This window comes from Astatotilapia calliptera, chromosome 5 (genome assembly GCF_964374335.1).
Source record: "Astatotilapia calliptera chromosome 5, fAstCal68.1, whole genome shotgun sequence".
NCBI classification, from domain to species: domain Eukaryota; kingdom Metazoa; phylum Chordata; class Actinopteri; order Cichliformes; family Cichlidae; genus Astatotilapia; species Astatotilapia calliptera.
Genome location: NC_137426.1, coordinates 129,492 through 140,807, shown reverse-complemented (window position 1 = coordinate 140,807; position 11,316 = coordinate 129,492). Strand labels below are relative to the sequence as shown.

Here is an 11,316-nt window from a genome sequence, read left to right as displayed (position 1 = left end):
CCGCGCACATGAGCTCGGACGCAGAACGAAACCGACTGTAAGGAGCAGCTAGTTAGCAGTCGAGTGTTTTAATGTTCCATTTTAAACCAACGGTGGTTAAAAAAATTCAGCTGATAACTGTCAGCGCTCTCCTGCTGTAGCGCCCTCCTCTGGTCCTCTGCGTCCAAACTGCTTCTGTTCCCCTGCCTTTTTAGAAGTGGTCTGTGGTTCAATATCTGGCCTGTGGACACCTGTGGACCAGAGCAGGCAGTCTTTGAAGTGGCAGCTGACCCGCTTTAACTTCTCCACCCACCACCACTTCCCCTGCCGGTGGCGGACTCCCTCAGGTGTCGGTGTGTTGGTGGTTCTTTGTGTCTGGGGGTGGGCGTCCGGGTACACACCGGCTCACTCCTTGGCGGCCGCTTGTCGGGGCCTGGGGCTCGCTCGGGCCCCTTTGGAGGTGGGGTGCCCCCGGCCTCTCGGCCTAGGGCTCGGTCACTCAGGCGCAGCTGGGGGCCGGCGGAGCTCACGGGCGCGTCACTGCAACTCCCCCTGGCTTCTGCTCCGCGGCTGCTGAGTGAGCCCTCATCTGGGGCTCTCCTCAGCTCTTTCTGGGACAGTGGCGCGGCTGCCCCTCTGTTGGTCTTCCTTGGTCTCTTGTGTTCTGGGGCCTCTGGATGTCTGGAGTTTTGATCTCCTCCATACCTGCTTCACACCCTGGAGGATGGGGCTGTGGCCCCCCCCACACTCCCTAGCAGATCATTACATGGAGAAACCTTTGGAATGCAAGCATGCTGATCCACACAGGTATGCACACATGGGTATTCACAGACGCAGACTAAAGCTTTCTTGGCTGCTGCCTCAAAGCACACTGTGCGCTGTCTATCTTGCGTGCTGCACAATATCGTTTATTACTTAGTAAATACTGATATCTATGACTAGCTAGTTTATTGTGATGGTGCTTTGTTTTCTCTATTATTATGTTGCTCTTTGTTGTTTGCTGTCTCCTCTGTTTGTTTTTTTTGTTTGTTTGTTTTTTTTTTCTCCATACAGGTGACCCAGGAGTTTTTTTTTTTTTTTTTTTGTCTCTCTTCCCCCCCCCTTCTCACCGTCTCTTCTCCCCTTTGGTTTTCTTTCTTTCTCTCCCCCTCTCTCTCTCATTCATTCCCCCTGTCCTATTTATTAAAAAAAAAAAAAAAAAAAAAAAAAAAATGACAAAGGATGAACTGAAGCTCTGCCATCACGTAATGTCGCATACTGCTGTTTCTGATGTCATTTATAAAAAAAAAAAAAAAAAAAAAAAAGAAGTGGCAGCTGACCCGCTTTAACTTCTGAACCACAGCCACCTGCTGTCATTGCTCAGTATTCAGCCAATGAAAACCTGCCATACAACAGACTTCCATTGGTGTGCTGAGGTCAGCTGATCTGCCGCACCTCGCCCTGTTCTTCCTCAGCTTCCAGTTTACATTTCATTTTTCACGTTTTGTCATGTGACCTTTAGTTTGGTTTGTTTTGTGCCCGTCTGAATGACCCAAAGATAAAAAAAAACAACAACAAAAAACCCCGTTGACAATGGGTTTAATACACATTGAAACTTTATTTAAAACTACTGTAATAAACAAATAGAAAAAAAACAAGGCGTTTCCCGCGTGCTCTGTCACTTCCTCCTGAACCTGGCAGATAGAGCAGAGTGTCAGCCATCTTTACCTCATTCAGGTCAGTGTGACACCAGAGAGAACAGGTGAAACTTACCTGGAACTGCCAGGTCGCTTCCTGTCCACACCCAGACGCTTCCTGTCTGCAAAGGACGGTCTGTAAGGGAGAGAGACAGTGAGACAGACGGGACAGATGGACAGACAGTGAGACAGCTGGCTACCTGTACGTACCCTGCTCGGTACTGCTTCAGGGCCTTATTGCTGGTGTTTGTCAGCTCTTTGTCAAACACCGACTTCTTGCCTCCTTTTCCTGCTTTCTGATTGGCTGCTGCACACAGAGGATTGGTGAGAGCGAGGACATTATCAGGGTTAGTGTGTTTGTTAGCATGTTTACAGCATCATACCTTTAGTTGGCGCTTCATCCTCTGGCATCGCCCTCGCCCTCTTTGGTCGACGCTCTCTTTTGGCTGCTCGCTCAGCAAACATCTGGGCCTTCAAAATCTCGAACTGAGCACGCTCCTCAGACTGACAGACAGGTAACAGGTAAGCAGGTGATTGATCGGAGGCGAGTACTGATTAATGCTGGATCGTTTTTTACCGTCAGCTCCTTTTTCCTGCCGTCCTTCAGGAACTTCTCTCTCTTCTTCTTCCCTCTAACGGCAAGATCAAACTCCTGCAGAGCCTTTGACACTGAACAAAGTACTACCGTTACACAAATGGTACTCCACTGTACTAATCAATACTCTGATATATTAACTATATGAACTATAATTGCCCATTGGGCCTAAGGGTCCATCTGTCAGCATCTTACAATGCTGTGATTGCAGCCATTCCCCACTCTCTGAGTGGTACTCATGGACATTGATCAATGACCAATGGTCGTGGGGCGACCGTAGCTCAGGGGGTTGGGAATCGCATCTGTAACCGGAAGGTTGCCGGTTCGATCCCTGGGCTCTCTGTCCTGGTCGTTGTGTCCTTGGGCAAGACACTTTACCCTACTTGCCTACTGGTGATGGCCAGAGGGGCCGATGGTGCGATATGGCAGCCTGGCTTCTGTCAGTCTGCCCCAGAGCAGCTGTGGCTACACCTGTAGCTGCCTCCACCAGTGTGTGAATGTGAGAGTGAATGAATAGTGGTATTGTAAATCGCTTTGGGTACCTAGAAAAAGCGCTGTATAAATCCAATCCATTATTATTATTAATATTATTATTGATCAGCAGGTGATTTGGAGCGCCCAGCGCGTGCTCCCGACGCAAACTAACTAAGGGGAGGCCTACCTTGGCACCGTCGTAATGCAGGTGAAGCCAAAGGTGAGATCAACACGTTCTCATCCCAGCTCGTAACACACCGATGCTATGTGACGTCAGTGTGTTACGTGTTTGGCTCCATGAGAGCCATTTGGAATGAATCCATACATGTAAAGGTTTCATACGGTTAAGGTTAGGGCTGGAACACACGGCTGGAGTGTGTGTTACTGCTGTGAGTGGGATTCTGTTGGATTCAATGGAAAATCCGGAACATATCAGGACGCGGAAGCGTTACTATGAGATGCTTTAGGACAAATCGTCGGTATTACGCGTTGGGGATGAGAATGCTCTGCTTCATCTTCTGTTTTGCATTTGTGTGAGAGTCCAGTCATAAAAGCTTCTTAAATATGATCAACCTATCTCTAATGATCAGCTATGTACCACAGGCCTTCAAGCTGGCTGTAGTTAAACCTTTACTCAAAAAGCATCTCTAGACCCAGCAGTCTTAGCTAATTATAGGCCAATCTCCAACCTTCCTTTCATATCAAAAATCCTTGAAAGAGTAGTTGTCACACAGCTAACAGATCATCTGCAGAGGTTTATTTGAAGAGTTTCAGTCAGGTTTCAGAGCTCATCACAACACAGAAACAGCTTTAGTGAAGGTTACAAATGATCTTCTTATGGCCTCTGACAGTGGACTCATCTCTGTGCTTGTCCTGCTAGACCTCAGTGCAGCGTTCGATACTGTCGACCGTAATATCCTATTAGAGCGATTAGAACATGCTGTAGGTATTACAGGTACTGCGCTGCTTCTTAATTCAGATCAAACTGAGGTTATTGTACTCGGCCCTGAAAATCTTAGAAATATGGTATCTAAGCAGATTCTTACTCTGGATGGCATTACCTTGGCCTCCAGTGACACTGTGAGGAACCTTGGAGTCATGTTTGACCAGGACATGTCCTTCAAAGCACATATTAAACAAATATGTAAGACTGCTTTCTTCCATTTGTGCAACATCTCTAAAGTTAGAAACATCCTGTCTCAGAGTGACGCTGAAAAACTAGTTCATGCATTTATTACTTCCAGGCTGGACGACTGTAATTCATTATTATCAGGAAGTCCTAAAAACTCCCTGAAAAGCCATCAGCTGATCCAAAATGCTGCAGCAAGAGTCCTGACAGGGACTAGAAAGAGAGAGCAGATTTCTCCTGTATTGGCTTCCTGTTAAATCCAGAATTCAAAATCCTGCTCCTCACATACAAGGTCTTAAATAATCAGGCCCCATCTTATCTTAATGACCTTGTAGTCCACTATTCATTCACACACTGTTGGAGGCAGCTACGGTTGTAGCCACAGCTGCCCTGGGGCAGACTGACAGAGGCGAGGCTGCCATATTGTGCCATCGGCCCCTCTGACCAACACCAGTAGGCGGTAGGTGAAGTGTCTTGCCCAAGGACACAACGACTGAGACTGTCCGAGCCGGGGCTCGAACCGGCAACCTTCCGGTTACAAGACGAACACACAACTCTTGAGCCACGATCGCCCATTAGAGCACTTCACTCTCCTTTGATAACAGGATCGAGTTTAAAACCAGAGTACTGCGACAGCACTACTACACAGTACTTCCTGGTCAGCCGTCAACTTGAACGAAGGATTACGACATACTACAGAGTGTGAATCAGTACTTACTGCGGCTCTGTTTCCTTTCCTGTTGGGTCTGAAACCAAACCCGCTGTGACTGATCAGAGGAGGCGGAGTCAGTGAGACGCCTCTGAGCCACACTCAGCTACACACAGACAAACACACACATGGTTTAAATAAAAATGCTGTTTGTTGCAGTTCAGCTCTTTTGCTTTTAAATTAAAAACAGGTATTTTAGTGACAGTTATGCAGGTATCCAGGTGTACCTTGGCCTCAGACGCAGCCAGCTCTCGTTCCTCTCTCTCCAGCTTCATCACAGCTTCCACGTCTTTCTCCAGTTTGGCGATCAGGTCTCTAAACTTCAGGATGACTTCTGAATGACACAAATACACATTTCAGTGACGGGTTCTCTCACCTGGAGGACACTCCTCACCTGGGCCACCTGCTCACAGTTTGGGATTGTTTACCTGGCGGCAGAACGCGAGCCTTCACGGTGCTCCTGGCTGACTTCACGACCTCTTTCAGCATCTTCCTCTCGGACTCTCCGACGAGAGACACCGAACGCCCCGATCGGCCCGCTCTCGCAGTCCGCCCCACGCGGTGCACGTAATGCTTGACCGTGCCAGGCATGGTGAAGTTTATCACCTGAGGGGCAGGCGAGCGAAACACGTTTTAAAAAGCAGCTTTAATGCTTCTGTTTACTCTGGTTACCATGGTAACAGACTATAATCCACTTTGAATCGTGTTTGAAGAACAAAGTCATGTGACTTTTCTTCTTTTATGACCATATTTCATTAAACATCGAATTCTGTCTTTATTCATCTTTCAGTGGTTGTAGGAACGTCACCATAGTAACCCTGCCATAACCTTACGGTTCTCCTGCAGAACACTCACTGTTTTGACTCCATCGATGTCCAAACCTCTGGCTGCCACATCTGTCGCCACCAAGATATCAATCTGTTCATCTTTGAAACGCCTGCAAAACAACAACAAGAGCAAAGTTCCTTATTCTAAACCCGAGTTTCTCCAACTTGTAGTTCTGAGCGTACCTCAGCTTCTTTTTTTATAGAGCACTTTAAAGTCAACACAGTTGACCAAAGGTTAGGGAAAGTCAATTGTGTGATATTGTGAGAACGAAGGCTGTATTGGTTGTGGTTTTTACACATATAAACACATAAATAAGAGGTAACGCGCCCAAGGTAAAAAATAAATAAAATTAGTAGTAAAACACGAATAAAACAGACGATAAATAAAATTAACAAAATAAAGAAGCGACCAAAAACTGACTACAGGCTGAGTCTGGTACTACTCCTAAAACACTTTGGAGAAAAAGTGTGTTCTTTAAAAATATCAAGTGCTGGGGCCATTCTAATATGGAGGGTAACTTATTCTCTAATCCCAGTTGTGCGTGCACCTGAGGTTCTCCAGTCGTTGGTTCTGACTCAGTTCTCCATGCAGTTCTCCAACCTTCAATCCCATTAGTCCCAACAAGATATGAAGTCTGTGGGCCTGCTTCCTCGTCTGAGTGAACAACATGACGTGATCCTGGAACGTCCGAGTCAGCAGAGCTGACAAAAACAAACACAGGAACAACTGTAGAACTGTCACTAGTACCTCTATGTTACTGCAGTATCACGAGTACCTACCAGCTACCACGGCCTCGCGGTCTCCTTCTCTGTGAGGTCGGATTCGGACAAACTCCTGCCGCAGGAACGGCGCCACGTCAGTGTTGCTGTTAACAAAGATCCTGACTGGCTGCTTCAATGACACCGCTGCCAAGTCTTTCACCTGAAAACACGTGTCACAGGACAGTCACTCGGTGGTCAAACGATACAGCAGCACACATGGTTAAGCATGCATACCTCCTCTGTCATGGTCGCAGAGAACAGCATGGTCTGTCTGTTGTAGGAACACAACCTGATGATCTCTTTCATCTGCTCCTCGAAGTACTCATCGAGCATCCTGAGGGAACCACACACAACCGTAAGTGTCTCGGCAGATTCTGGTTTCTGGTGTGACGGATTCCCCCGTCGCTCTTTACCTGTCGGCCTCGTCCAGGATCAGGATCTCGATGTGCGTCAGCTCAAAGCTCGGCGTGTTGTGAAGGTGATCGATCAGCCGACCAGGTGTTGCTATTAGGATGTCCGGGCCAGCCCGCAAAGCTGCCTCCTGAGACTTCAAGTCCAACCCACCTGAAGACAAATCAACACAGATGAGGCCCAGACCAAGTCTGAATCGGACCGGGTCCAGAGTCAGATCGAACACTGATTGAACCACGACAAAAAGACGCACCAACAGCCAGGCAGGTGGTGATAGACGTGAACTGGGCGAGTTGACGGGCAACAGAGTGAACCTGGATCCCCAGCTCTCTGGTGGGAACCAGAACCAAGACGCGGGTCACCTGGGATGTTCTGGGCTTGTAAACCAATCGCTCTAGCACAGGCAACATGAAGGCTGCCGTCTTCCCTGCACAGAAAGGAGGAATTCACGTGTCCAATTAAACTGAGATCAACTGGACCCAGTATGATAAATGGGACCCAGTGTTACCTGTCCCAGTAGCAGCACAGGCACAGAGGTCTTTGCCCAGCAGACCGACAGGGACGCAGGCCTTCTGGATCGGAGTGGGCTGCTTAAAGCCCAGAGCAGTGATGGCCTGCAGGAACACGAGTTTACTCAGACAACAACGAGTCACACAGCAGCAGGAGTCCAGGTCTGAGCAGACGTGCTGGTCTTACCTTCAAAATCGGCCTGGACAGATTCATGTCATCGAAAGTCAGTTGGTCATCGTACTGCGACGCGTCTTCATAGAACGACTCTGCTGCCTGGACACAAAGATGGCTGTTAACATGTAACCCTCAACATGAACACGTGAATTTACTCGGCTGTCTTCCTCACCTCCTCTGCCACCTTCCTCTTCTTCCCCCGTCGTTCCTTGTCTCTGAGCGTGTCTGACAGGAAACGGGAAGTAAAAAAAACAAACTTCCGCTGACAGTATTAACAACTGTATCAGAGCGCCACTCATCGGTCTCAGGCTCAAACAATAACGTCTGAAAGAATTCTTCCTGCTGGATTTAAAAATAATTTTCTTACCTGATTTGGTCAAAATTTCCTCGTCGCTCGAGCCAAACTCCTCATCTTCGTCCTTATCTTCGTCCTCATCACTAGCATCTGTCTCTCCAGCTGGAGGTTTCACATCCTCCTCCTCCTGGTGGTTCTCTGATGAAGCTTCAGCAGCGTCACTCTGAGATGATTTCTCCTGAAGGTCAAAAAAAACAAAAACAACACCTGACGCACAGAAAACAGACTGATACAAGGGGCCAGTCAACTCACCTGTCCTTTTCTGCTTAACCTGTGCAAGATTTACTACTGCAAAGCACTGTAGGTATTTCTGTCATGTGACTTCATGCTGTCATATTCCACACGAAACAAGGTTTCATGTTCTAAAGAGAATCTGCTCCAATCTTCAGGCTCGTTAGCCTCACACTCACCTCAGCTTTCCTCTTTCGGCGGATTTTCTCTATTTTCTGGTCCAGAGTTGTCAAGGTTCTCTGCAGACAGAACGCAGAACGTGAGAACAAACACACAGGTGGAGAGCGTCATGCTCTTCCCGTTGTTCCATGTGTGCGATGAAGTAACTGTGCTGCTCCGCAGCAGGTTGTTCTCTACCTTCTTCTTGAGCTGCTTCATGACATCGGCCATCGCCCAGTCATCGTCGTGGCTCGGCCCGTCTCTCTCTCCAAACTCAAAGTCACAGTTAAAATCTCTCGACCCGCGACTCTTCTTCTTCTTCTTCAGCACGATCGGCTCCTCCTGGAACACAGACACAGCACAGGTGAGACAGCCGACAGGTGAGTGACCCCTCCCAGTAACCCTTTAGCAATAAACCTCGCAGACGGTGGCATTTCCATAGAAAGTGCATACAGATGCAACATTAGGTAACTTCAGGTTTAATTCTGTAATTTCAGCATTATGAGAGGAGTTCACAACACGCTTCTTTATATCCCCACAGCAACTGATACTGCAGACACAGCCTTTAAGATCCAGACCTCCTGCTGAGCAGTCAGATCTGACGCTTGCCCAGAGGTCAAAACACGAACAGTGTACAGTCGAGTCTTAATAGCTTACTTACAGCTGGGCTGGTCAGCCTCTCTGTTTGGCTGCAGTGGTTATTATTATATTTACATGCTTCCAGCTCCCGTGACAGCTGTACTTTCCCTTTTTCTCCCTCCTTGCTCACAGACACATCACGGGTCCATCCTCCCTGCAGCATGGACTGCACTGTCCATCAGGCTGCATGCTTTAGGGCGATGCCTGTAACTCTCTTCCTGTTGCCTTCATATTAAATTATTTTTAAAAATATTTCTTCACGTCATTATGCTGCTGCAAGTAGAGGTGACATGGGCCGCGAGACAGAGACACAGACATCAGAGCCTCTTAGTGTTTTGTTTGGGTTTCCACCGGCGTGGAAACCAAAAATAGAGAGAGCACAGCCGAACATGAAACAGGAAAAGACCGCCTGTAATCCATTTATTTCAACAAAGTAACTGTATTCTGAATACCACCTGTTTAAACGGTAACTGTAACGGAATACAGTTACTCATATTTTGTATTTTAAATACGTAACGGCGGTGCATGTATCCGTTACTCCCCAACACTGCCCGCAGCTGAAACCACCAAACATCAAAGAAAAGGGAGAAGCCCCCGTCCGGCCCGCAGCACAGAGACGCCGCTCACCTCTGACCTTTAACCTCCGTTTGGTTTTGGATTCATAGTTGGCTTCATTACTTATGTGTTTATGACTGACCGGGAGAGGTGATGCTGCATTAGTGGCCATTACTGCACTCAGCTCTCCTCAGTTTACGCGGAGCACCGGAGCTGTGCGATGCTCTGTGGTACCGGTCCAACACCAGGTCCCACGGGCCGATATTACGGTGAACTTAAAGCTTCTGCGGTGATCGGTAACTAATTCCATTGATTTCAGTGGCAGATAATGTTTGTTCTTCGGGACAGTCCGCAGGAAATGACAGCGAGCCGCTGAACCTCACCGAAAATGACTCACACCGATACCAGCGGATGGGCTCTGGTCCCGGATCCGACTCACCTCTTGCTCGGATTCGGTCTCCGCCTCGTCGGGAATCGGATCCTCGTCCCGGATCGTCCCGATCAGACCGAGCTGCTCCAACATGGTGGTCCGACGTCCGGGTCTGAACGGGTTCTGAAGACGTTGTCCACACAGTCACACACGTGTGTTGATGAAAACAGGAAACACAATCGTTTGTTTCCGGTTGACTTCTTCTTCCTTAGCCAGGCTTTCCGGCACTTCTGAGGCGCACTGCTGCCCCCGTCAGCTCGAGCGTAAAACTACAGCCAGCGTAATACATCTGACGGTGCTTCAGAAAGCACACGTCACAGCGTCCCATTCAAACAATACGTAAATAAGGGTGTTAAAGCCATTTTCCAAATGAGCCTCCAACCATCACACTGGATTATTGTACCCCTGCACTCAAATGAATGGAATGTCTTGGATTATTTAAATCTGCCGCTGAGCAGTTTAACATCATCATTAACACCTGACTGTCTTGGATTCTGTGATGGATGGTTTGGAGACGGTGGTGGCAGAGCTGAAGATGATCCAGATGTTCACTGGAACTGAGAGGGGTTGGACAGGATTAGAAATGAGTCCATCAGAGAGACAGCTCAGAGTCAGAGAGGCTTAGCTGATTTGAACATGTGCAAAGTAGGGAGAGTGGCTATAAAGAATGTAGATATTATTGAACTCCATGGTTCTCTTTATAATTTTATTCTTTGGCCTTTGTGAATCCTTCAGTGTGCTCACATTAATCCCAAATTTTCTCTGATTTTGCTTTTTATGTCGCAGGTTATCCTCCATTAAATATTACACTTCATCTCATTGAAGCTGAAAATCTCAGTCACATTAGGAAAGCCTGACTGTTTTGATGATGCATGGGTTCTCTGCGAGTACTCCAGCTTCCGCCTGCAGTCCAAACACGTGTAGTTAGTGGAGTTAGGTTAACTGGTGACTCTAAATTGCCCATAGGTATGAATGTGAATGGTTGTCTGCCTATGTGTTGGCAACCCAACAGATTGGTCAGTGGTCAATGGTAACTTTGTCCCCAGTGGGAAATTGATTTGCAGTTTGTCCACACACAGATAAAAGTAAACAAGCACAACTCACAGGAAACCCCCGCCCAGAGAGGACGGCCCAAATGTTATCATCAACAAAGTGCAATGGCAACAACACTCATGGTTTAGTGTTGTTAACCATGATAATAGCAGCAGGTACAAAGGACACTATGTCTCTTGGTCTTCACTGCAGGCACTTTATACCAACAACCTGAGGGAAGCAGCTGAAGATCATTAAAGGGAGGACAGTCTGAACATAACATGACCGAGGTTGCCTTCCTCAGCACCTGTCTGTTATAAAAGTCCACAAGCTGGACCTGAGACCTCCCTGAAATCTGACCAGCCACTTTAACCAGGTTAGCAAGTCTGGTCTTATTGGTCAAAGACACAGTACCATACCAATGATACAAAACATTTAAACAGATTCAATAAAACGTTTATAAAAAGGGTCATCATTTCAGATGAAACGTTAAAACCTCCCAGTTTCCTTACAAAGTGTCACACCTGGCGTAGCTGACGTGTGGAATGGAGATAAGGACCCAAGATAAGGACCCAAGATAAGGACTGCTAAGTAGTGAGTGAGCTTTATTAACAAAAGGTGAAATACAGCACAACAGGAAGGGGGGGGGGGGGGCGAGGAACACAACAG

General features: G+C 47.6%; 1 protein-coding gene across 2 annotated transcripts; it reads right to left on the bottom strand.

The window, feature by feature from the left end:
* Nucleotides 1-1,556: 1,556 nt before the first annotated feature.
* Nucleotides 1,557-9,812, bottom strand: ddx27 (DEAD (Asp-Glu-Ala-Asp) box polypeptide 27). Of its 2 annotated transcripts, none has more exons than XM_026166637.2 (21): nucleotides 9,625-9,812; nucleotides 8,190-8,333; nucleotides 8,012-8,071; nucleotides 7,614-7,779; nucleotides 7,419-7,471; nucleotides 7,259-7,345; nucleotides 7,071-7,176; nucleotides 6,816-6,989; nucleotides 6,565-6,715; nucleotides 6,386-6,485; nucleotides 6,170-6,311; nucleotides 5,938-6,091; nucleotides 5,418-5,499; nucleotides 4,991-5,168; nucleotides 4,790-4,896; nucleotides 4,572-4,668; nucleotides 2,233-2,324; nucleotides 2,039-2,159; nucleotides 1,866-1,962; nucleotides 1,732-1,791; nucleotides 1,557-1,652 (listed from the first exon to the last, which is right to left on the bottom strand). In XM_026166637.2, exons 1-21 carry the CDS (start codon nucleotides 9,706-9,708, stop codon nucleotides 1,637-1,639), a joined length of 2,271 nt encoding a protein of 756 aa, XP_026022422.1. In that variant the 5' UTR covers nucleotides 9,709-9,812; the 3' UTR covers nucleotides 1,557-1,636. The 2 variants fall into 2 exon arrangements, with proteins under 2 accessions (XP_026022422.1, XP_026022423.1); XM_026166638.2 differs by having other exon boundaries at nucleotides 1,866-1,959.
* Between the last annotated feature and the right edge of the window lie 1,504 nt (nucleotides 9,813-11,316).

Bases quoted from the DNA above. Each gene is read 5' to 3' on its own strand.
- ddx27 (XM_026166637.2), bottom strand. From the start codon at position 9,708: ATGTTGGAGCAGCTCGGTCTGATCGGGACGATCCGGGACGAGGATCCG. The intron at 8,072-8,189 runs GTAGAGAACAAC...TTCTGTCTGCAG, and splicing joins TGAAGCAGCTCAAGAAGAAG to AGAACCTTGACAACTCTGGA. The intron at 7,472-7,613 runs GTAAGAAAATTA...GTTTCCTGTCAG, and splicing joins GGAAATTTTGACCAAATCAG to ACACGCTCAGAGACAAGGAA.